The sequence below is a fragment of the Eubalaena glacialis genome, chromosome 8 (genome assembly GCF_028564815.1).
Source record: "Eubalaena glacialis isolate mEubGla1 chromosome 8, mEubGla1.1.hap2.+ XY, whole genome shotgun sequence".
NCBI classification, from domain to species: domain Eukaryota; kingdom Metazoa; phylum Chordata; class Mammalia; order Artiodactyla; family Balaenidae; genus Eubalaena; species Eubalaena glacialis.
The window spans coordinates 87,003,810-87,030,313 of NC_083723.1; the positions used below are offsets into that span (position 1 = coordinate 87,003,810).

The 26,504-nt window shown below is 39.3% G+C and overlaps 1 protein-coding gene across 4 annotated transcripts in view; it reads right to left on the bottom strand.

The window, feature by feature from the left end:
* AOAH (acyloxyacyl hydrolase) overlaps nt 1-26,504 on the bottom strand; it is a 177,653-nt gene that overhangs the window by 48,577 nt on the left and 102,572 nt on the right. For all 4 annotated transcript variants that reach the window (XM_061197922.1, XM_061197920.1, XM_061197921.1 and 1 more), the window contains 2 exons: nt 23,212-23,303; nt 3,738-3,820 (listed from right to left, as the gene is read on the bottom strand). In XM_061197922.1, the coding sequence (XP_061053905.1) occupies nt 3,738-3,820; nt 23,212-23,303 (175 nt within the window). The remainder of the gene's footprint in view (nt 1-3,737; nt 3,821-23,211; nt 23,304-26,504) is intronic.

Genomic DNA, 26,504 nt, shown 5'->3' on the forward strand with positions numbered 1-26,504 from the left:
AGAATCTGCCTGCCAATGCAGGGGACACGGGTTCGAGCCCTGGTCTGGGAAGATCCCACATGCCGCGGAGCAGCTAGGCCCGTGAGCCACAACTACTGAGCCTGCGCGTCTGGAGCCTGTTCTCCGCAACAAGAGAGGCCGCGATAGTGAGAGGCCCGCGCACCGCAATGAAGAGTGGCCCCCGCTTGCCGCAACTAGAGAAAGCCCTCGCACAGAAACGAAGACCCAACACAGCCAAAAATAAATAAATAAATTAATTAATTAAAAAAAAAAAAAAAAAAAAGAATGAGATCCCGGCGTGGCCTTGGGCAATTGTGCTCATCCAACCGTGATCCCCATTTTATAGATGCAGAAACGGACCAGAGAAATTTAACAAATCCAAGTCACACACCAATTCTAGGGCCTAAATTCAAAACCAGTCTGCTATTTTATACACAAAGAAAAAAGACTTTATGAAGTAACAAGGAGGGGAAGACCTCTGTTCTCTGGGCTTCACCTTGTATCTCTGAGAAGTAAGGTGATATTCTGTGAGGACTCAGCCAACCCCCTGGTGTTTTGACCCTTTCCCCCTTCACCGCGCTCCCTTCTGCTCCCCACCCGAGCCGTGTGGGCACGTTGGGAGCTGTAAGGGCTGCTGCAACCCATCTCCTTTGCTGATTGTAAAGAAGGCTTAGCAAGAAACCTCCTACGCTTAACCCTCCATGCCAGAGAATTAGTACCCAAATTAAAATGACTTCAACAGTTTACATTTTAAAATACCTTATAATCACTGGCAATGGTTCATGGTAGAGCTATCTATAGAAATTTTTGAGATCTTGTACATAAACCTCAAGAGGAAAACAGGAGCTGTTTCTTTAATTCTTATTACACAATTTTTAAGAAACGCTTTCATATTCCATTCAACTTTTTCTTCCCTTTTTCCTCTTTCTCTCTCACTGGTTCTGAAAAATAAGTGTAGACATAAATATGCAGGCTATAGAAAGCTGACTTTTTCTATATCTAATAAAAACCTTGGGGAGTAATTGAAATGATTTGGCACTGGCAGTCAGGTTACATGCTGCATAATATCAAAGGAAAAATCCATAGTGAGGAAAGCAGCAGAAAACAGGAAGATGTGCTGGAGAATAAAGCCAGAACATTAAATAATGAGTAACTATGAGAAACTTAAAAAAAACTTTTTTTTATAATTACATCCTTAGAAAAATAGTCAAGAAGCATCTTCAAAGAAGTTATACTAGACAAAGTGTACACTCTCTGTATTTCTAAGGATTTTGAATTTAAAGAAAAGAACAGAAATACTCCTCACACCCAACTCCACCCCAGCATCTATTCATTAGATAAAAGTCTGACAGAAGCCATGGGTTTCAATCAAATTTTGACACACATGTTTTTTCATGATTAGGCTATCCTCCCATCTCCTTTCTCCCTTTTTATCTCCACGATCTGAATTTTAAAGAAATGCTGTCAAGACAGTGTACCACAAAAGGAGAGATGTCTACTATATATTGTACTGAGTACTTTTCAGAGAATTTTACTTTGGCCTTTTAGATTTTACAGAAGATGGCTGCATTCATTGTGGGAACAAAGTGACGTTGAGATGACATGTCTGGGTCTTGTGAGAGAGAAATGCTGGTGTCACAGGCACATGGGGAGAGCGCAGCTTCCAAACTGCATTTCTGGCCAAATCCTATCCCTTATTCTGCACCCTAACATGGACTCTTGGCTGGGGACCTTGGGCAAGTTCTTTACTGTTCTTTCATTCAGTTTCCATCTAGATTTTTTTTGGTTGTTATTTCTATATAAAACCAAAATCTGTGGGAAACAGAAATATTAAAAAAAATGAAAGCTATCACCCATAATTTATCAAACATAATGATTTTGGTGTATTTTCTACCAATTTTATTATGTACAGCTAGTTTTCTCTTTTCTTTTAAAAATATAGTAGAAATTAAATTATACTATCCAATTTTATATGCTAATTTTTCTTTTGGTGGTGTTTTGTCTTTCTAAATAAAAATATATGGACTTTTAGCCCTCATTTTCTAGAGCTGCATAATATTCCACATGGTGTTTTTGGGTTCTTTGTTTTTACAGTCTATACCGACAGAGAGATTCTGACAGCACTGGAACTGTTTGGATATCTCATTAAAGGAAAAGAGAGAGAGCAATAAAGGGTCAGTATTCACTCTGTGTCTATGATGATTCTTAGCCAGGTTGCATGACAACTTTCCAATAAATTGTTGGTCATGTTCATACGCAGAGAGACAAGGCTGATTTCCTTCTGTGGGTCAATCTCGGATCATAGACCAGTGACTGTATTATCGTTGTTGGTGTCTGAGTGGAGTGAGATAAGCTGGGTACAAATTCCAGCTCTGCAACTTTCTATTTCTGTGATCTGGACAGGGCTCTTGGTTCTCTCTATGCCTCTGTTTTCTCAGCTGTAACAGTGTAGATATCATTACAAATTCCCAATTCTGAGAAACGTATTTTAATACATTTGATACTGGGTTGAGCGCTGCAATCAATGTGTACATTGCCATTTTTCTTTCCTTTTTGCACCATTAACACTCTCCAGAGCTAATACAATCAATAATATCTTAGAATTGAAGTAATATAATATGTAATATAATAAATACTTGCTTTATAATTTGTTGAAAGGATTAGGAGAAATATTATACATAAATTGTTCTTAGCATTTGGTAAGAGATCAACAATCAGCTATTATTTTATTAGTAAGAAAAAAACTATGTTGTCCTTAGAATAGAACATTTGTTCTGTGTAGAATATATATGATAAACAATACATTATTTGTAGGTCATATATTTAGATAAAACTTGTACTGCTTGGAAAATTCCTTAATACTCTGTTGATTAGAGATGGCATAGGGATGACAAATAGGTTTAACTTTATGTGCCAAGTCTAATCTGTTGATGATGATTGTCAGGAGTGCTGTGTTGTGAGAATCGCTGAAGCAGAATAGCAGACAAGAGTGCCAAGGTGGGTCAGTTAATATCTTCCCCAGACTTTGGAAGATGGAGTGGCAAGACACAGACTAAGTGTTTGCCATCTCTGCATTATGTGTCACAAAACATTACTTGGCAGCTCATTAGGTACTAGCCAGGCCATGGTTTATCAATCAGGAGTTTCATCAAAATCTTGTGGACTGAATCTGGGTCCAAGGTGGGAGGTGAGAACCACACAGGTAAGAAACAAGCCCAGAAGACACAGATGTGTGGGAAACATGGGAAGCTGATGGAGACAATACCCTGAAAACACATTCCTTTTTAAAATGGCTTTGGGGGATTTCAGCCACAAACTCTTAGCTATTTTTCTTAAAACTCCAACCCCAGTAGAAATGTGGGAGACTCTGCACCATAAGGGAAGGCAGAGTCTTTGCAATGACCTTGATTTCGCTCAGCCCTTGTTCTGCAAATGCTCACTTAGGTCTTGCCTCCTGAGCCTTGATGCCCTGCACCTTGGCCTTTCTAGAGCTTTGCTCTGGGATGACTAAGGTGCCCCCGTGGTCTCTACCTTAACGGCATCTTGTCTTGTTCTCTTTTGCTATGGGTAAAAGGCTTTAAAAGGGCACCTCTCTCAGAAAAGGAAATGGTATTGAAAAGGGGGACTGTTCATTTTATTCTGTGTTTATTATCTAATCCTCCGCTTTTGTGGTACTTATGAAATAAAACCAAACATTAAAGGCACATTGGTGAAAGTTTAAATGGAACACTACATACCATTTCTTGAAATGTTCTGGTAGTCCCTGTGATTGCAGTGGTTTCTTTTCCGTAAACGAAGGTAAATGGAGTTTTCTTTAACTCTGAAAGAAATATATACGTGTATATTTAATGTCAGGACATTCACATGATGGAGTTAAAAGAAACATGGTTTTATTATGATTTTTTAAATGTGAAAATGAACTCAGAAAATCAAATCTCTGCAGGCACATTTTCTCTAAACTGTCAATACATTATTAGGAGTTGTTATAAGAAACAGTTCTACAAAACGGGTTGCACTGATGTGATAAGATCAAACTTTTTCTTTTTTTAATGAAGACTTCCAGTCATCCCTTTCTAACCTTTTAACCAAGAGCTGCTGTAAGTCTCTTGAGCAACTGGTCATTTTTACCAACTCGGTTATTTTGAACCTGACCATGTTCCCTTTCTTCTTTCGGTTGCTGTGAAGCTGTGGCAGACACTCCTGTAGTCTTTCAGATCCATTTCTCCCCCTTCATCCATTTTAATAGAAGTTTCAGTAGGACATGTGTCTGCCCCGAATGATGACTGCTTTACTCAGCTTCCCTTGCAGCTAGGAGTGGCCACTTCACTAAATTCTGGACAATAAGATGGAAGGAGAAGTATCCAATGACAGTTTCTGGGAATGTCTCTTAGGAAACAATTGGCAGGTGACCCTTGCTTAGTCCTTTTTCTCCATTCTGCTGCCCACAATAGGAATGCTGTCATCTTGGACTCTGGGGATAAGTTCTACACTGAGAAAGCAGAGGCGTGAGCTGGAAGGGCCCTGGATCCCTGAGGACCAGTGGAGTTGAGCTCCCATATCAGACCTGGACTGCACATGTGAGAGAAAGAAACTCATCTGTCATCTTATTTAAACCACCCATACGTTGAGTTTCTCCGTTACTTATAGCTGAATCTAATACTAATGGACACAGATTTTAGAGACAAATTTTCAACCAGCATCAGGCTGTAATTGCACATATTTTAAGTCACTTTATTGGCTTCTCTTTGTCCCATCTTTGATTTTCTATCTTCTTTTGCCAAACTTTAATTTAATTTAAATGGAATTTAATGTTATGTTCTATACTTTTATAGGCTTCCTAAAATCCGTTTTGAAACAAGACCAGGTGTAAACTAATGAATAATAATTAAACTCAGATATATTTGATTATTCCTCAAATGTATTTTATCTTCTCTTCATTATAATAAACTTCATATCTCACAACCTGACATAAATCACCATTTATTTTTAAGTGTTATGTAAGTCTCACTCATTGTATTATAGTGCTTGCCTACTGTCTCAGTGCTTCAGGTTTGGGCACTTAGAATGCACTGTAGGGCTTCCCTGCTGGCGCAGTGGTTGAGAATCTGCCTGCCAATGCAGGGGACACGGGTTCGAACCCTGGTCTGGGAAGATCCCACATGCCGTGGAGCAACTAGGCCTGTGAGCCACAACTACTGAGCCTGCGCGTCTGGAGCTTGTGCTCCGCAACGAGAGGCCGCGACAGTGAGAGGCCCGCGCACCGCGATGAAGAGTGGCCCCCGCTCGCCACAACTAGAGAAAGCCCTCACACAGAAACGAAGACCCAACACAGCCAAAAATAAAATTAATTAATTAAAAAAAAAAAAAGTTATTTTGTAATAACTTATAAGGGAAAAGAATGTAATAAAGAAACTAACACAACACTGTAATCAACTATACTTCAATTAACCCCCCCAAAAAAAACTACTAGTAACATTTCTTAATAGAAGACCAAGATCTCTGAACAATATTTTAATTATGGAATTTTTGCTTTGTGGTAGAGTTTTGGGGTGAGTGATTTATTTTACTTTTTTTTTTTTTTAATTAATTAATTTATTTATGGCTGTGTTGGGTCTTCGTTTCTGTGCGAGGGCTTTCTCTAGTTGTGGCAAGCGGGGGCCACTCTTCATCACGGTGCGCAGGCCTCTCACTATTGCGGCCTCTCTTGTTGCAGAGCACAGGCTCCAGACGCGCAGGCTCAGTAATTGTGGCTCACTGGCCCAGTTGCTCCGCGGCATGTGGGATCTTCCCAGACCAGGGCTTGAACCCGTGTCCCCTGCATTGGCAGGCAGATTCTCAACCACTGAGCCACCAGGGAAGCCCTATTTTACTTTTTAAAATCAAAGCTACCCAAGCACACAGTTTTAAAAATCAAATTCATTTTACTTGAATAATGTTTATTGAGCCTTACTATGTTCCACGCACTATTCGAGGCACCTGGGTCCTACTGGTAAATGAAAAAGACGAAGATCCCTGCCCCTGTGTCGTTGACATTCTGGCAGGGAAAAAAAACCCACTAAACATCATGAATAGGCAAATTATGGAGCATGCTAGAAGACAGTAAATGCTATGGAAAAAAGGGAGGCAGGGGAGCTAGGATTAGAGTGGTCAGAACAAGCCTTATTGAAAAGGTGGATGTGAGCAAAGACTTGAAGTGGTGAGCCTTACAGAACAAAATAGTTGAACTATTTTCGTCTATAAGGCTTGTAGTGATAAACAGCAAGCTCACACTCCCCATTCCTCCCCATTTCTCCATTCCCAGAGGCAATTAACTGCAACCTTATTTGACTGAGTCTTTTTGTATTTTCTTTCTTATCTCTAAATAGCATACTTTCAAGGCTACTTCTTGATTTTTAGTCTTTGGCATTATCTATTCACTTCCCACTATCAAGAGGAGGATTTAGCTATTCACAACAGATCTATGATTGCTTTTTCTTCTCTTCACAACGCTTTCATTTCCCTGGAGTTAATAGCTGCCTTTGTTTCTTTGTTTAATTTTCTTAAGTGTTTATCATCAATTCACCCTTAAATCTTTTTACAGTTGTTTGATCTCTTTTCAATATGCTCTGATATATCAGATAGTTTATTAATTTCATCTTCTTGTGGAAATCTCTCCTGGATCCTCTTGCCCTGCTTAATCAGGACTTGTTGCCCTCTCACTCTGCTGCAGAGCAGATATCCTGGGAGCCTCCTTCTTCATATCCCGGGGATTCTTTTCACCTCTTCCTGACTTGTTAGATATCCTATTTCCTGGAAGACCACATTTTTCTTATTTTTGATGGAGAGTACTTTTACGTAACATTTGAAGGATGTGTGTGAAGTAACATTACTTTTTTAGCATCTGAAAATGTTTTTATTTTTGACTTAGTGAGGTGTAGGGTGGTGAGGTATTGCTGGTGAGGTGTAGGGCGGGCCCAGAAACACAGCTTGCACCATAAATACAAACACAAATAAGGGTTAATAGGACTTGTTGGGGACGAACTTCAAGTAGAGAAGTAGCAGTGTTCACCTGGTCCCTGAACTCTCATTATCTCATAGAAAAGTGTCTTAGACAGGACATAGCTAGACTGGACACATATGGGACACCCTATATATTTTTAGGGAAAGCAGTTTCTGGTGTTTATAAGTCGCTATATAATAAGAATAAGAATAAGAATAATAAATTTCAGGGATAGGTAACTGTTTTGTTAAAAAGGAGGAGTTCCAAACAGGATGAATCAGCTTCTTGTTAAGTACCAATAGGAAAGAGGAAATGTGTCTCCAGAATTATCTGTTTGCCTCTTGTTGACTGGTGTGGTAGATTTAAGAATAGCCTCATAATCTTTGACACCCCTACCCTTAAATCTTGGCTGTCTTGTTACTTCTTTGACCAAAAAGATATGGTGGAAGTGACACTATGTCAGTTTTGGCCTGGCTTTTAAGATTCTTGGCAACTTTGGTCTCTGGAGCCCTGGTCCACCACCTAAGAAGTCTGACTGTCTTTCTGGAGACACCATGTTAAAAAGGCCCTATAGTGGAAGCAACAAAGATGTCCTTCAATAGGTGAATAGATAAACAAACCGTGGTACACCCATACAAAGGACTATTATTCAGCAATAAAAGGAAGTGAGCTATTACGCCATGAAGAGACATAGAGGAAGCTTAAGTGCATATTGCTAAGTAAAAGAAGCCAATCTGAAAAGGCTACATACTGTGTGATTCCAACTATGTGACATTCTGGAAAAGGCAAAACATGGAAACAATAAAAAAATCAGTGGTTTCCAGGGGTTAAGAGGAGGGAGGCGGGTATTAATAGGTGGAGTACAGGGGCTTTTTAGGGCAGTGAAACTAATCTGTACAATACTGTAATGGTGGATATATGTCATTATGCATTTGTCAAAACCCATAGAATGCACAACACAAAGAGTAATGTAAACTATGGACTTCAGTTAAGAATAATGTATCAATGTTAGCTCTTCATTTATAACAAATCTACCACACTAATGTGAGATGTTAATAATAGGGGAAATTGAGGAGATGAGGGAGTATATGGGAACTCTCAGTACTTTCTGCTCATTTTTTCTGTAAACCTAAAACTGCTCAAAAATTAAAGTTTATTAAAAAAAAAAAAGCCCTACCTGGAAAGGAAAAGAGATCCAGCTTAACCCAGCCTTCTGGTCACCCCTTGTCAGGCACCCACTTCGTGTGAGTGAAGCCATCTTGGACCCTCCAGCCCAGCACTAAGTGAATACTGTCGTGTCCATGGTCAATATTACATGGAGAGGAAGAATTGGCCAGCCAAGCTCTGCCTGAATTCCTGACCTCCCAAACTGTGAGGTATAAAAATGCCTTGTTTTAAGCCACTAAACTTTGGAGTACTTTTTACACAACAATCGATGTCCAGAACAGATGCTTATAGAATTCTGGGTTAATATCGTTTTCCCTCATAAGTTTGAAGGAATCGATCCATTGGATCCTGACCTACCTGTGTTGTTGTCTGAAGCCATTCTGTGCCTCAATCCTTTGAGAACCTGAGTAGCATCTGTTCCAAGTGTTCTGAAGTGTCATGATGACAGGCTTGGTGTGGTTCTATTTCCATTCAGTGTTAGACACCCTTTCAACCTGGAAATTCATGTCACTCAGTTCTGAGAGGTGTTCTTGAATTATTCCATTGATGACTTCTTCCTTTCTTAGAACTCCTATTATTTGGATACTGGGTCACCTAGACTGGCCCTCTAATTTTCCTAGTTTTTCTGTCTTAGTTTCCATCTCTTTGTCTTTTGCTCTATTTTCTGGATGATATCCTCAACATGATTTTTCAATACATCCATGAAATTCATCTTATGTCATTAGTGTAATCTTCCAATGATCTTTTCTGGTCTCTGAATATTTCTTTAATTTTAGTATAATGTTTTTATTTCATGAATGTAATATCTCCTCTTACTTTTTTGAAGATATCATTTTAGTTATTTTTATAAGTAGGATATTAATTAAAGTTAAAAAAAATTTCCCCCTGGAGCACTGTCTCTGTTATCTTGAAGTTGTTTTTCTCTTTGTTTTTGTGTTGTTTTTCACCTTCGAGGTTGGTCTCAGATATCTGATGATCTTGGGTTGTTGGCTTATGTGTAAAAGTGGAAACTAGTTGAAAACTCACAAACTGATTGGAAAGTGGGCCTGCTGGGTGTGGCTTGTTGTCTATGGCCCTTACTAGAGGGTGGGCTGGCTGGGCCTTTCTCAGGGAACCCCTACTGTCCGAGTCTTTGGGGCTTTCCTCTTAGGATGTGCAGATTCCCCAGAGAAGTGTCTTCTAGTCTCCAGCTGGGTTGCCAGCCCTCTGGGTCCAGGGGTGGGTGGACTTCAGATTCAGCATGCTTGTGTTTTAGCACAGTGCTCCTACCTCCCCTTGTCTGCTGTCTTCCAGTCCAGAAGCTCTTGATTTTAGCATCTCCAGAGAAGAAACCCTAGTCTTATATCAGAATAAGAGAGGGGAAGAGATCCGAGGATCTAACTACTTCTTCAACAATCTTTCAACCAAGACTTGTTTTTAGCCTCACTTTCATTTCTAGAGTTACCACATAGAGACAGTTCCCAAGGCCTCTGGGGTTCTGCGGTGTAGACTGGGTTGCTTCTCAGCCGTCCCTCCTCCTACTTTAGGATGCAACTTTCTTGAATTGACTAAGTCAGTTACCAGTTGTCCTTCTGCTTTCTGGCTTCCAACATTTTGTGGCTGTTGGCTCTTCCTGTTCTCTTTGTCCTTGTGGACAAATTCGTTTACTGTCATTTTAGTGGGGTTTCTCAAGGAAGAGAAGTAAATGCCTTGTTCAATCTGCTATCTTACCCAGAAGACTGAAATGAATACTTTATACACTGCATCATCTACGCCCTCCGCCTTGACTATTTTATTATATTTTGAAAAAGCAGATGGGAAATGGACATTAGATCTGAGTTCAATACTAAAATAATTTCACTGTCAATAAAGAGGGGTTATTTTCCTTTGGGAAAGTAATTGTTACCAATATTTAGCCAGAAAAGTATTTTTGTTAATTCTAAAAATGGAATTTATGTACTGAAATATTGTTTTGCTCTTGACCTGCTCATGGAGAGTAAAGAGTGTGGATATTAATATTATAGATACAGCTAGTCACACATTACAGAAAGAACATAGAAATCTTTATCAATAAGCGAATAGCTCCATTACTATTTCTGACCAGAAATAGCATCTAGAATTTTGGGATTAAGGTTTTGTAATACTAAGTACTAGAAACTATTTCACCTAAAAAGTTACTATTTTCTTTCATCCCCATTCTCAATACATAACCTCTCTTATAAATCTTAGGAATTGAATTTCTCATACAGTGCTCAGGAATTCTGAGAAGATAGAGGGATCAGTACAATATGTTGAGAAGCTTGTAATACAATATTTGAGATGCCTATAAATGGAGGAGATTGCTTAATAGAAAGTTATTTACATACAGAGTCAGTGAAACTTGAATTAATAGGCTAAACTGAGGACACCATGCATAGTAAGGTTAACGGTGATCACCATTCTGGTTTCAAATTCCCCTCTTCTCACTCCCCTCTCCCTACTTGGACTCCAGTTTCCTGTATGATCTTTATTTCTCTTTTTCCTCTGTTGTGCATCAACACCCAGTCCAACGGGTTAGTAGAAGAGGTAATAGCTTCAGTCCTGTAATTTGAGGGGTGCAGAGAAGGAGTGTTGAAAGTTCTCTTCCTCACACATTCCCCAGTGTCTAAGGTAGGGGTGCCCTCAGCATTGAGAGTAGGCTTGGAGGTTCACCATATTAAATTCCCAGTTTGATCAGCTCCATCTATTGTAGGGTCTGGGAAGTATAGCCCTTTCACTGAGGACACACTAGTCATATTTTGATTTCTAATACCAAAATTCAAAACAGATAAATCTCAGAATGTCTACTAGTTGCTTTCCCCAACATGGGCTCAGGTAATACAAAAACCACTTTCTCTGAGAGCCTTCTAATGACCGCCCCCCACCCCCCTTGTTTCGCTATGGCTGAAAGAAAAACAAAACAAAAGAAAGAGTAAAATTAAGAACAAGCCTCAAGAATAATGCAGACAAATTAAAAGGGTTGTTTTAAAATTGAAAAAATTATCACCTCCTATGTTGATTCCAAGCAGAACCCACTTGGAGAGAGGCAACAAAACAGTTTTCCAAAGGGCTTAGCATATCAGTGGTTTTTTGGAATAAACCGAGTGAAATATTATTCAAGCAACAGTGATGTATCAGGTCCTGTTTCTGAGTCTATTTCTGACTCTCTTTAGCAGCACAGCTAGTTTGGGTGCTAAATTCTGGTATAAACCCTGTGAAGCTGAATGGGAATAAGTCACACAAAAAAGACTGGGGCTTGGAAGGTAAGTGAGAGATAAATGGTAACATTTGATGTGAAGGGTTAGGACAGGGGAGTGGATTGGGATTAAGTTGGATAATTTAGAGACTAGACAGGCTTTATTCAGGGACTTCTACTGCTAGGAAGTTTTAAGACAAGGGTGGATAATTTTCTTTCCGATGTGGATGGAGGTCAGGCCAGCATTGGGCCAGGGAGATGGATTAAAGAACTTTTAAAATTCCTTCTAGCTCTTTGATACTAGCCACATCCCAGAGCCCGGTGTAACCCCTAATTCACTGCATCACATCACAGGAGAAGCAAGATTTCAGCCTCAGAGAGAGATAAACATGCAGAATATGAGTCGTTGTGTATTCAAAGAGCCTGGCAATGGACTAATTATGCAGGGGGGCTTGCAGGGTGAGGATGACTGCAGAGGAGGTCCCAGGAGTTCAGACATGAAAAGATTAGCAAGACAGCATGATAGATTTTGAATTTGGAGCAGCAAAATAGTAGAGGGAAATAGACTTCAGGGGCATCGTGTTCAATAATTCGTAAGCTGCTGTACTCACACAAGGCTTCTTACCTGTTAACTTTCCACTAAGATTCCTTCCTCTGCCCTTCTCTGAGCTTGTGGCATTATAACTCTCTCCATGCTGGCTTTTGCCAGCCTCAGATTTGATTCTAGGCCACTGTATCAGGGTAAACTTTAAACTGTGATAAAACTGAGGGATTTAAGCCTGTGGATGCTTATAAATCTGAAAAGATCATTTGTGGCACAGAAGAAGATTGTTTTAGTAATCTCAACAGTATTTCTCAAAGGATGCTCTGTGCAACACTAGTTTCTTGAGACGTATTTTTCTCATAAAACAGACACACATTCTACATGGTTCTGCGGTCAGATTAGTTTAAGAAATGTTTCATATTATATCTTGGAGCTATACAAAGCTTTTGGGGCTTATTGAAGGCTCTGATAAGCCTTACACTGAATAAAACTGTTTCCCTTTATTTAAACCAGCATTTCCAAAACTTATTTGACCTAGGAATCTTTTTAAAAAGTGTACATAATACCTTTTAACATCTTGTGGAACTAGCGTTTCACAGAACAGTTTTTGAAGAATATTGATGAACTATCTCTGTGATCTATATTTGAGCTTTATGAGATGGCCTAAAATCTCAAGTTCAGTTGGTTACAAGAATTCTACTAGAAAAATTTGGAGGTTGTACATTTACTTTGATCAATCTAGATTGCTGTAAAATTATATCATTCTGGACAAAAATTCACATCAATGCTTAATTTATCTATTATTGACCAAATAGCAGATTTCTCCTTTGTTTTACTCTTTCTACCTGACTACTGAATTGATAATTTTACTTTAAACTTATTTTCTCCAATTTGTTGACTGTGCAGTTATTTTAATATTGTGATGAATTTTGCTAATTTCTTGTAGAATATTTATGATCGAACCTACTTAGAAGTCCAAGGGCTTAAGTTACACTGATTTATTTTTATATGCGTCCCGTTATGCAGCTGGTGATCAAATTCATGCTGTTTATACTCCTCCTCCCATGTTCCTGGTGTTTTCCCTGAAATGTTAATTCCTGCAAATCTGATTTGATTTAGGCAATCTGAGTAAATGCAAGGGAAGGAGGTTTGTAGATAGTACCACACTCTGCAAATATAAAGTGATGTCATTATAAACTTAGTGATTCTTTTATTGAGTACCTACTATGGTGCCACACTCTGTGCCAGGGGCTAGGGCTCCAGAGTGAAGTCAAGCCAAATTCTGGCACTCGAGATGCTCAGAGTCTGGTATGGGGTGGGTGGAGTGGGGAGACAGTGAGTAAACTGTCTGACAAATTTACACTCCTTCTCTGCACCCCTCAAATTACAATTATGACAAGTGAGATGACATTGGTATTGAAGGGGCAAAATAGGAGCACAGGAGAGAATCGTACAGTCAGATTAGTTACTATATCAGGGGGTTAGTATGGAGAGGCCGTCAAAAGGAACTGACCCCTGACTGGTGGTTGTTGAAGCGTGAATGGGGGTAACTGGATAAGACAAAGCTGAGGTTCAATGCCTATGAAAAATGCTCAAACTCACTAGTAATCAAGAGGTTACATATTAGAAGAGCAATAAAATATTTTTGTTAGATCGGAAAAAAATTAAGAAGATATTTGTCAATATCCGGTATTGACAAAGGTGTGGGGAAACAAGTATTCTTATACAATATTTGTGGGACTGTAAATTGGTGTAGCCTTTTTGGAAGGATTATAAAAAATTAAAAATGTATACATTCTGATCCAGTAATTTTTTCCTAAAGACATCCTCACATGTAGTCATAAAGAGAACCATAGAATGTTCATTACAGCATTATTGGAATTAATGAGGATTTGGAATTAAGTTGACTGCCCACCAGTAGGAGAATAAAACAACCATACTATGAAATACCATTCTGCACAAGAATGGAAAGTGTTTCAAGAAGTATTGTTAAAGCATTAATTTATAGTATGTTATGCATAGTATGATGTCATTTACGGGAAAACCCCAACAAAGCATTTATTTCTTTATGTACAGATACATAGAAAGGGTCTGTAAGAAACCACACTAAATTGATAACGGGACTTTCTTCTGAGAAAGGGAATGAAATTGGGAAAGGGCTTTGGCTTTTTACATTACATAGCTGAGTATTTTTTGTAAAATAGAAATGTATTCATGATTTGAATAAATTAAAAAATAAAATTAAAAACTAAGTAGGGTCAAAAAAAAAAAAAACAAAACTAAGTAGCGTCAAAGGGGACATCACTGCAGTGGAGAGATTTGTCACTACACGGCAGGAAGAGTCCTGGGCTAGCAGTCGGTGTCTCCAGGTGGTCCTTCCTGCCCCAGGCAGCGCCTCCCTGTGCCTGCATTCCATCCCTTCTTGCCTTGTCTAAGACCTGTTCCTTCCTTTGTCCACCTTTCTCCCTCTTTTGGCTCTTCCTAACTCCACAAGCATGCTGCAGGATTTCTCATCTAAAAATGTCTCCCTCATCTTTTATTCCCCATCGGCTATCACCTCACTTCTCTGCTCCCTTTGATAGTAAAACTCGCTATGAGTTGTGTATGCTCACCTGCATTTACTTCATCACCTCCTTGAACCTATTCTCTCCAATCAGACTTCCATCTCCGCCCCACTGAAACGTTTCTGGTCAAAGTGTCCCCGTGATCACTGTCTGGACACCCAGTGGTCCTTCTCAGTTCTCATCTTCCTCTTCCTCAGGCACCATCTGGCTGATGGGCACTTCTCCTTTGGAAACACTTTCTTCACTTGGCCTCCAGGACACTAAATGCTTCTAGTTTTCTTTCCTCTTTGAGGGCTGTTCCTTCTCGTCCCTAAACTCTACATGTTGGCATCCCCCAGCCACTCTCCTCAGCCACATCTCTTTTCTACACTCACTCCCTGTAACAGAAATTCTCAATTTTTTTCTCTCAGGACCACTTTATGTTTTTAAAATTATTGAAGAAACCAGAGAGCTTTTGTTTATGTGAGTTATAGCTGTCAATATTTATATACTGGAACTTAAAACTTAGAAATTTGAAAGATCATTTAATTATTAATCATTTAAAATAATAAGCCCATTACATGTTAACATAAATGAAATATTTGTTTTCTGAAAAAAAAATATTTTCCAACTCCTCCCCCAATTAGTGAGAAGAAAAGCATCATTTTACCATTTTGCAAATCTCTTCAATGTCTGACTTAATGCCAATAGAAGACAGCTAGGTTCTCACATCTGCTTCTGAATTGTCTGTTGTGATATGTTCTTTTAATGGAATTATATGAAGAAAATCTTGTCTTAAGTATACATTTAGGCGGGAAGTGAATAACATTTTAATATCCTTTTTAGATAACAACCGACAGCCTTCTTTGATTCTACACCAAAACTCAGCAAGCAGTTGTTTCTTAAAGGCTGATTAGTTGCAATATGGAATCTGAAATGGACTCTTCGCATGATGTTGCATTCAAGTGCATTGATCTAGCTTGTACTTTGAATGGATCTTTCACCCAGGCATGATTTCATATATCACAAACTGGTCATTTAGAAAATATTGGTTTACTGAGTTATGCAGATATTCCAAATGTTGATGCATCTTATGATACAATATTGAAAAATCATACTTGTTGCAAGCACCACGTATCTCATTAGAAAGGACTTGGAGTATTAGGAAGCTGTCAAGTTTATAGTAGAAGATACAACTTTTCAAAAATTCTAAATTTTCTCTGAAAGCTCAAATTTTATGATTGGTAATCAATACTGTCAGTTGTTTTCCTTGAAGTGACAAGCTCATTGCATTCATTTTAGATATAATACCTGCCATATATCCAAGTCTAAATAACTATAATTTGTTTTCCAGTCTTCTTCAGTAAGAAAGGTGTTCCATGAAAAACTGACTAATTCAGTTCTCAACTCTCTCACACAAGTGCTTTTCCTTAGGATAACCATCATATTTTGTTATGCAGCAGAAGTGCCCTATGCATACTTCCCGTTTCATCAGATGAAATTATTAAAAATTATGTACTTACTTTAATAAAATTAATAATTTTTTTCCTACCCTATAGGTGACATTTTCAAGGGAAGATATCCCCTCTTTTTTAATCCAGGAGGTGTGGAGGTGAAGACCACAGTGACTACTAATATAGTTTGGTGCTACTGCTTTGATTCATGCTCAGATGTCAGCAGTTTTTTACCCACCATTGCTTTTTCACCATCAGTTCAAACGGCTACACAGTGCAAAAGGCAACTACTGTTTTAGCATTGTTGTGAAATAGTTTTATCCTGTGGACCCCCTGAAAAAGTCTTAGAGACCCACCCCCAGGGGTCCATGGACCACACTTGGAGAATCACTGATGTAGACTATCTCTCACTCCAATCAGCCTCACCCAGCCTCAAAATGACCAACTCTTTGGCTAATTATTTGTTTTGCAAAGTATAATTATAAGATGTCTAATCATTTGCAATTATATCACATGTAATTTTTTTTTTAATGAAATATATTTCTTTTTTTTTTAATGTATTTATTTTTATTTATTTTATGGCTGTGTTGGGTCTTCGTTTCTGTGCGAGGGCTTTCTCTAGTTGTGGCAAGAGGGGGCCACTCTTCATCGCGGTGCGCGGGCCTCTCTTGTTGCGGAGCACAGGCTCCAGACGCGCAGGCTCAGTAATTGTGGCTCACGGGCCCAGTTGCTCCTCGGCATGTGAGATCCTCCCAGACCAGGGCTCGAACCCGTGTCCCCTGCATTGGCAGGCAGACTCTCAACCACTGCGCCACCAGGGAAGCCCCACATGTAATTTTTGAATGATGGTTTTAATAAGGTTATTAAGCCTATTAGTGCTTTGTACTTACATGTCTTTTTTTTTTTTTTTTTAACAGGAAATTAGGTTAGCAAATGTTAGCTGCAAATCCCTTCTCTCCAATTTTATGTTTTTAATGCCCCAAGTGACTTGGTTTGGAGTTATACACTGCTTTTCAAAACTGTTCTCTCATATAATGTCTATTGGGTTGGAGAGAATAGATAACCTCTAACACTCAGATTCTAGGACACCTCTCATCAAAGATGTGTGTTTAAATGTCCTTGAATAGCATTACTGTGCCACTTATAACAATGGCTTTGTCTATTTCTTTCTAAGCGTTTGCTCTGTTTCTGGCCCCAAATAGCAAATTTAAGTCAGAAGCAGAGGGAGCAACAGTTACTCTAGAAAATTCCATGTAGTTTGCACCCACTTATGTTGGTCCCACTGGTCTCACTCTTAACTCTCTAGCTTGATATGGTAACTTTGGTCATTGTTTTTGGTTCTTTTGGCTTTCATGACTTTTTAAGGCTAACTGCAGGCTTACTTTATCTTTTTTAAGTTGTGTCTGTTGCCCTGCTCTTCCTCCCAGCTTTGAAGAACTTCTCTATCATTTAGCCCCGGCAGGCAGAACTCCACTGACTGGACCGACTCCTGGCCTCACTTTCAGAAGGGGATTTGGATAATCATAAATTCTCAGGTTAGAGACGCTGGGTTCAGGTGGTTATTTCTGTTAAGGATTTGGAGTCACCTGTTTCCCTCTCTGGGGGTCGCTTGGAAGAAATAGTATGCATAAAGGATTATAATGGAGAACCACTTTAACTAATAAGCTGGTCAAACACCTAATGCAGGGCTTACTATGTATGAGCTTGACTTCTATTGCACAGTATCCCTGGCCCTAGAGAAACATGGTTCCTAGAACATTTCAGGCTCTGACCCATAAACTTAGTCATATCTTTTCTCAAGGCACGGCTAGTTAAGTGTTGGAGAAAGCATATTTGGTGGAGAGAAGCAGGAGCATCTCTCTCCAGCAGTTTTCCCTAATGCTTCTAAATCAAGCAGCAGCATAAAGTAGGATGTGGACTTGAACATCATGTTGCCCTACAACAACCAAACTTGAATATCGGAGAGAACTTCAGAGATCGGCAGGTGCAACTCCACTTCATCATATAAATGAAGTCCAGGGATGCTAAATGTTCCTCCTAACAGCCACACAGAACCAGAACCCTTTCACCTGTAAACACAGACTTCTTCTTACTCTACCACACGGACTCACAGTGCTCTGGAATTTTAGATGTTGCATTTTGCTCTTCCAGTTTCATTGAGATATAACTGACACACATCACCATACAAGTTTAAGGTGTACCGCATATTGATTTGACTTACATCCATCAGGAAATGATTATCATAATAAGTTCAATGAACAGCCATCATCTCTTATAGATACAGCATAAAAAAATTATTTTCCTTGTGATGAGAATTCTTAGGGTTTATTCTCTTAACAACTGTCATATATAATGTGTAGTAGTGTTAATTATATTTATCATTTCGTACATTACATCCCTAGTACTCATTTATCTTATAACTGTAAGTTTGTACCTTTGTACCTTTTGATTGTCTTCATCCAATTCCCCTTCCCCCTACCCTCTGGTAACCACAAATCTGATCTTTTTCTATGAGTTTGTTTGTTTGTTTTTGAAGTATAATTGACCTATAACACTCTGTTAGTTCCTGATACACAACATAGTGATTCGATATTTTTATGCATTTCAAAATGATCACCATGATAAGTCTAGTTACCATCTATTGCCATACAAAGATGTTACATAGTTATTGACTATATTTCCCACACTGTACACTTCATTCCTGAGACTCATTTATTTTGCAGCTAGGAGTCTGTACCTCTTAATCTCCCTTATCTATTTATGTATTGCTTTTAAACAAGAAGTTCTTCCTTCCTGAAGTTCTGGTATTGTTTTTTATCCTTCTACATTCTTTCTACATGGGTTACTGGGCCTTGGCTTCTTTAACCTAAATAGGATTTTCCTGTTACATTAATTGCTTTTGAAAGTGATCTGAACACAAATAACTATTTTTAATCTTTAAAAAATACTTTTTTCTTCTCACTTATTGTTAGCGTTCTCCCTATTGTCAGGGTCCCAGCCCCCAAGCTGCCAACCTCACAGAGGGCTTTTCGTTTTTTGTTTTTGCCTTTGAACTACTCAATTTCTTTCAGAAAGCACATGGTTTTAAGGGATATAACTTGTTGAATTTTCTGAAGCCTGAGCGTCAAGAGAACAGATTTCATTAATGTTGACTCAACTGAAGGATGGAAAGATTTGTAAAACTAAGCGGTTATGTTTGTCTTTTAATACATGCATGTAATTTCAATTAGAGTTATATTCATCTCATATAGGAGATACTAAATTTTGAGGCGGTGGAGGGCATAATGGAAGAAGGAGAGGAAAGCAACCATCTTCTCTTCCAAACTTTTGCTTTCAAAGGTACATTTCCAAAGAACACTGTTAATACCCAAAGCACGAGGCTGATCACAGATAATAGGAGGCACTTTCTAGAGATCCAGTTGAATAGAGAAATCCATAAATTCTATCCCATGTTGATAAGCATTTGGACTCAAAGGGACATTTGCTCAAAATGCCTATGGCAGCTGCCACATCTCTCGCAAACACTGCCTCTAGGTCAATGTTCTATTTATTCTCCTGATTCCACCAGAAGAGGGCCCCCATCCTATGCCAATCTCTCTTTAGTAATTGTTACACACTTGATAACTCTTTGTTCTTTTAAGGAGACTGGCCTAGCACAGGTTATCTGCAGGTATAATTTACATGAGAGTATATGAGACAGTTTAATAGGAGCTACTGCTACAAGGGACATACTGGATGGGGACACACAGGGACTGTCTGTGTTTTTGCTTAATGGGGGATCCATTGCAACTCTGATTCCAGACAGAGAATTTCCTTTTCTATCCAAAGGAGTTAAATATATTCTTCTCCATTCCCGCTAAATGGCAGAGAACACAGGCACAGTACACAGAAACAGGTGGCAAAAGAGCACTAAGAGAGAGATAACTAGATAAATTGGGCCCACAAAAGCATAGAGAGAAAAACCCCTGCAGGGCAGGTGGCCAACCAGCTGAGGTGTGCATCTCCTTAGAAATACAGCTGGTAAGGATAATGCTTAGAGTCAACACTGAGCAAGTTGCATAGCAGATTGTTTTGTAAATAGCAGTACAGAGCCTAATACAAGAAGGTGCTATGTCAGCATAGACTAGCTCACGATAGAGATGATTTTCACATAAGCTGCACCTAGACGGTTCCTTCCTTCATGCCGTGTGGTCAGAATCTCTCTGCATAGCCCTCATAAGAATTATAAACCATTTGTGTCTGATGACTTACAACTTTTCCTCTCCCTTTTCCCCCCGCTGCCTTTCTCCTAAGGAAGATCTGTCTGCCTTCTGGGCTGTGATAGGATGATGGGTGGAAACTGCAATAGGATTGGAGAGCTAGCAGGATTTCACATTGATAAAGGAGGAATCCCCTGGTCTGAGGACAGAATAGAGGCAGAAAAGAAAGAGGGACACTGGCTCCCGCTGCCACTGCCCAACAAAAACTGAAAACAACTGAACAGAGTCTGCTTGGGAGCAGGCGCTAAGTTTGGGTAGAGATTTTAGGAAAATTAGATTTAGGACATGTGGGGCAACTATTGGTGGGTATGAGCTGTAAGTGGAAAAAGATGAGGAAACAAGTTTTCATCATTTTAGCTGCGCATGGGAATGGAGTCCCCTTTCATTCTTTGAGTGTCTCCAGTGAAGGTTTAAACTATTTAACAATTAATTTTAAACATCAGACTAGTATTTCTTCAACGGCAACTTCATGAGGCTTTAGGTCAAAAGATGGGGTTCATATGTAAATTTAAGCTTCCATTAAAAGTATGGTAAACTGTGTCCATTTCTCATTCATAACTAATTCTTTTTGTTTGTCGTAAAAGCCTGGATTTAGAGAAATTTCCAAGTACTTTTTTTTTTTTAATTTTTTTTCTTTTAATTAATTAATTAATTAATTATTTTATTTTTGGCTGCATTGGGTCTTCATTTCTGTGCGAGGGCTTTTTCGACTTGCGGCGTGCGGGGGCCACTCTTCATCGCGGTGCGTGGGCCCCTCAGTGTCGCGGCCTCTCTTGTTGCGGAGCACAAGCTCCAGACACGCAGGCTCAGCAGTTGTGGCTCATGGGCCTAGTTGCTCCGCGGCATGTGGGATCCTCCCAGACCCGGGCTCGAACCCGTGTCCCCTGCATCGGCAGGCAGATTCCCAACCACTGCGCCACCAGGGAAGCCCCTCCAAGTACTTTTATACATAGATAGCTGGATTGCGTGGAGGGTATTTAAATAATATTTTCTCAATTTTGATGTTGACAGTGGGGAGATAAACAAGACTGTTGTCCTGAATGCTGCCTTAGCCAGGCTATCTCTGGACGTGTTCCAGGTGACAAAGACCACAGCAACTGCAGCTGGGGAAAGAGGGCCTGTGGAAGGGTGTCAGAGGTCCCAGACCACTGGGAGTATGGGGGCCCTAGGAAGGGACAATGGGCACATGATCAACATCTGAAACAATGCATGCCACCTCTTCATGTGGAGAGGGCATCTTTGGTTCTTGGTCATTCCTCATCCTAGAGCTACACTCTCAAACAAAGGGACAATGGCTAAAGGGGGTCACGTTCCCACAGGTAGAATAAAAACAGCACATAAAAGTTGGAAGTTGTGAGCTAGGAGTGCCTTGGCTCACCAAATTATTCTCTGGTTCCATTATTCACAAGGTTCCATGACGGCGGATCCTACCACTTCTTATTCACCTGTGGCCTTGGTCAAGTTTCTTAGCCTATCTACTTAGCCCTTAGATTCCTCAACTTTGAAATGCAGAAAATAATACCACCCACCTCACAAAGAGATGAAATGAGAAAACCTCTAAATAACACACAGTACAGTGTTTGGTATGTAGGGAATGCCTATGAAGGTTACTTCCTACTATCTCTATTAATCATACTGTAAGTATTGTTACACTAATGACAAGGACTGACCTAATTTTTTTTACATGATTAAACTTGAAAATCTACACCTACACTTGAAAACACATTTCTCTTACTTTCCCTTATATTCACGAATATAAGGGAAATTATGATTTCTACATAAATATGAGCGCCATTTCCTGAAGTTTGGTTATCTTTTCTAGCTTTTTCTCTACTTTTTTCATTGCCCCCATCTCCTAAATCCTTTCAGGTTTGAGCCCCTGGCCAAACACCCCAAAAGGAGGTTGCTGTTGACCATTTCCATGAATTCTTCTTCCATTATTGACCCCTGTAGCTCTGTGTTGACAGTTGTCTTTTGGCACATCTAACTCGTATTCACATTGTTTGCACACTTCTCTCATCTGCCCTCCTTGATTATAGTTGACTGCAGAGACAGGATGAGCCTTATTTATCTTTGAAATAGCTACAGCATCTGTGCCTTATTAGGTAGTAAGTATTTAATAAGTATTTTAAAAATGAGTGAGTAAAGATAAGAATAAATTATTCATGATATGCGATGTCCTCTATTAAATTAAAAAATGGGGTGCTCAAACTCTAAATGGCTGTCCCCAGGCCCCGAGACAACACCCAATCACACACAGCACACTGGGCTTGTGTGTCACTCAGACTCGCCATGCATCTTCTCTACTTTCAACTCCAGAGCATTAAAGCCAGGATGATTCTAGGACCTTGAGACTTGCCTGTTGCCTTTTTTTTTTTTTTTTTAACAGCTCATGCAGCTCAATATCAAAAAAACAAACAACCCAATCCAAAAATGGGCAGAAGACCTAAATAGACATTTCTCCAAAGAAGATATACAGATTGCCAACAAACACATGAAAGAATGCTCAACATCATTAATCACTAGAGAAATGCAAATCAAAACTACAATGCGATATCATCTCACACCAGAATGGCCATCATCAAAAAATCTACAAACAATAAATGCTGGAGAGGGTGTGGAGAAAAGGGAACCCTCATGCACTGTTGGTGGGAATGTAAATTGATACAGCCACTATGGAGAACGGTACGGAGGTTCCTTAAAAAACTAAAAATAGAACTGCCTGCTGCCTTTTAAAATGTTAATATATGAGAATAAATAAGCAAGTAAACTTCTTTGTCGCTTGAGTCAGAAAAATTCAGTGATGTGCTTGAGTATTTTTCATCGGAGGTTAACTCGAGAGCCCCTGAGCAGGAATACCCCCTCCTTGCCAGCAGGGGTAAAGTCTAATTTGCATAATGCCCTACCACACGGGGTAGACTCTATGTCAGTGGTGGGTTTGTTGTATGCCACTCATGTTCCAGAAGCAATTTCTAATAATTCTCATTTCAACATCTTGGGGACAAATCTCATCTCCTGTTGTTTCCTTACATAGACATATTGAAATGTTTGAGGGTGTGCAAACATACATACCCGCTAGTGGAGTCCAGAAATCCAGTAGCGCCAGAGAGTTGGGGCCAGTCGAGCTCATTGGTAAGAGCTGTTGGTAAATTGAAGAAGGATTTCTAAAGGAAAAATAAAGTAGTAATTATCAAAATGATCACTTGTTTTCTATAAGGAGTAAGATTATTGCTCAGGCATTGTGGTCTGTCTGCCTCTCTCTCACTCTCTTTCTTAATCTCTTTCTTTAAGTGCCTTTGCATTTAAAGCATATACCTCTTAAGGTTAACCATCATCAGAAAATTCACAAAGATCAGCATCATTCATGAACTGGCTTCCATTCAGCTCCTGGGAAAAAATGTAGAACGCATGGCAGCTCATATTCATCCCTCATTTGAGAGAAGTGTTTCAGTAGACAAGTAAACTTTCCACTCTTTAATTTCTGAGATTTTCTCCATTTCTAAGGCTAGATAATCAGAAAATTGATTGTCTGGAAAATAATAATACCCAAGCCTCCAGCAAATATGCCTTCCCTGAGTTCAAAGCTATGCCTTCCAGTCATTAGGATGGTGCCTCCTGACCTCCTTGGGTGGGTGGGGGGTCCTCAGACACCTTTGAAAAATCTAATTGTGGTTCCTTTCTTCACAAAGATGCACATATACTCAACATGGCCTATGATTTCAAGGGGTTCACAGAACTCCTGCAACTCTTGCATAGACTCCTGCTCAAGAACTCCTGACATAGAGTGTTGACAAAATTAGAATTCCTTTGAACCACATTCTATGACTTGTGCAAAATCACAGAAGAAAAATGTTGCCAGCTGTGTCTCCTGATTGTTCCTCCTCCCCTCTGGTCTAATTCCTAGAAAAAGCTTATCTAGATTGATGTGTTCAGAATAGGGTTGCCAGATTTAGCAAATAAAAATACAGATGCTCAGTGAAATTTGAGTTTCTATAAACAAAATGTGGTATATACATTCAGCAGAATACTATTCAGTCTTAAAAAAGATGGAAATTCTGACACATGCTACAACATGGATGAACCTTGAGGAAATTATGCTAAGTGAAAGAAGCCAGTCACAAAAAGACAAATACTGCATGATTCTATTTGTATGAGCTACCAAGAGTAGTCAAATTCACAGAGACATTAAGTAGAATGGTAGTTGACAGGGATTGGGGGGAGAGGAAATGGGGAGTTGCTATTTAATGGGTATAGAGTTTCAGTTTTGCAAGATGAAAAGTTCTGGACGTTGGTTGTATAACAGTATGAATATACTTAACACTACTGAACTGTACGTTTAAAAATGTTAAGATGGCAAATTTCATGTTATGTGTGTTTCACCACAATTTAAAAAAAGGAATATGCAAAAAGTTGAATTGAAATTAAACAGGGAATAATTTTTAGTATTAGTATGTCCTGGGCAATATTTGGAACATACTTATACTTAAAAAATTATTTGTTGTGTATCTAAATTCAAATTTAAGTGGGTGTCCTGTATTTTACCTGGGAATCCCAGTTTGGATAAAATCTCGGAAAGCCAATGATCCCTTTTTGCCTTGGCTGACAGGAAACCTCAGTGCCTGGCTGCAGGAAGCAGTTTATTTCAGGAAATAATGTCATCTCCTTCATGTGCTCTGTGTTTCTCAACCTTGAAAACCCATGCCCCCTTTGGATGAACATGAAAGCCTTGAGTCCACCTTCAATCTTATTTTAAAATGAAAAAGAAATGAAAGATAATGCCTAAGACAAATCACATCAAAGCAATTGTAGCACTGAATATGACTTTTCAAATGGCCTGTGGTCCTGCCCCCTACTCACTTTCTCACCCATGATCATCCTTACCTTGTCTCCTAGAGAGAATCTGAATATGGAGGTTGTGAGGGAAGGAAAAGCCACATTTCTCTCTCCTTAACCATTCAAAAATATATCTTTATTGTTTTTTCTGATTACAAAGTAGTACATGCGTCTTATAAAAATTCAAACATTACAGTAACATACAATGTGGAAATGAAAGTCCCCCATCACCTCTCCTTAAGAGATAACTATTATGAGATAACCACTCTTAACACTTTGTATTATTTATATGTATATAATATATAATGGAATCTACTCATTCTTCCTACTTCAGAGTGTGTGATAGTTCCTACTATCATATAGAGAATGAGTATTCAAAAGAAATAAAGTAAAATTTGTATTTCTCAATTTTGGACTGCTACTAGTTGAATGTGTTCCCCCAAAAGTTGGGTTAAAGGCCTAACCATCAACTCTCAGAATGTGACTTTATTTGTAATTGGGTCATTGCAGATGTAATTAGTTAAGTGAAGATGAGGTTGGAGTAGGAAGTGTTCCTAGTCCAATATGATTAGGGGTTCTTATAAGAAGAGGAAGAAGAGAAGCTAGAAAAGAGGCATGGAACAGATTCTCTCCCAGATCCCTCAGGAGCAACCATCCTGCTGACATCTTGATCTCTAACTTCCAACTTCCAAAACTATGAGAATAAATTTCCTTGGTTTTAAGTCACCCAGTTTGTGGTACTTTGCTGTGGCAGCCCTAGAAAATGACATGGCCTGAATTGGACAATTTGCTTATAGTTCTTATGATTCAGGGGTCCAAGATATTAACCCTTCTATTATGCTGACTTCTCAAAGTAAGTCATATAATAAATATATTCCACATGCACTGGTTATCCCATGGTGCCTTGCACTCTATTCCATGGCTCTGTGAGCTTCCTTCACTCCACTTTCCTCAATCACCTCCCCCTTGCACATGTCAATCCCAAGGTCCCCAGCCTTATTCTTATCCCAAGTGTGATTTCCAGCACAGTAGGTGCTGGAAGTGGATGGGAGGTGGTTGGGAAGGACAGCTTCTTGGGTTGCATCTGTATTTGTTATGATTTATCCCCGTCAAAGGAGCAGAAACAAACTCATGGAAAGGAGGCTCCCAGTAAGTCTCAGAGCACCATGCAATTCCAGTGACTGGCACTTTGTTCCCCCTTAGCAAGAAGCACCCACCACATTACCGTGGTGGAGTTTTGAGCAGAAACTCTCTTTCAGTTTTTGTTCCTCCTGGCACTATAAATCAAATGTTTTCTCTGTTTGTTTATCTTATTTTTTTCCCTAGGCCTTTCTGCTTATAATGTGTACTTGCTGTAGGATTTGAGGATATTCAATTCCGCTGGAGAAGGCAAGAAAAACAAATAGAATAGATGAAAATCATAAGATGTGGTAAGTCGAGATAGTGAGCAAGCAAGTGGTTTGTGAGATGCAGGCAGAATTTATGAGCTGTGTTAAGTAAGTTAGCAACCTGTAAAAACATGTTAAAACTTA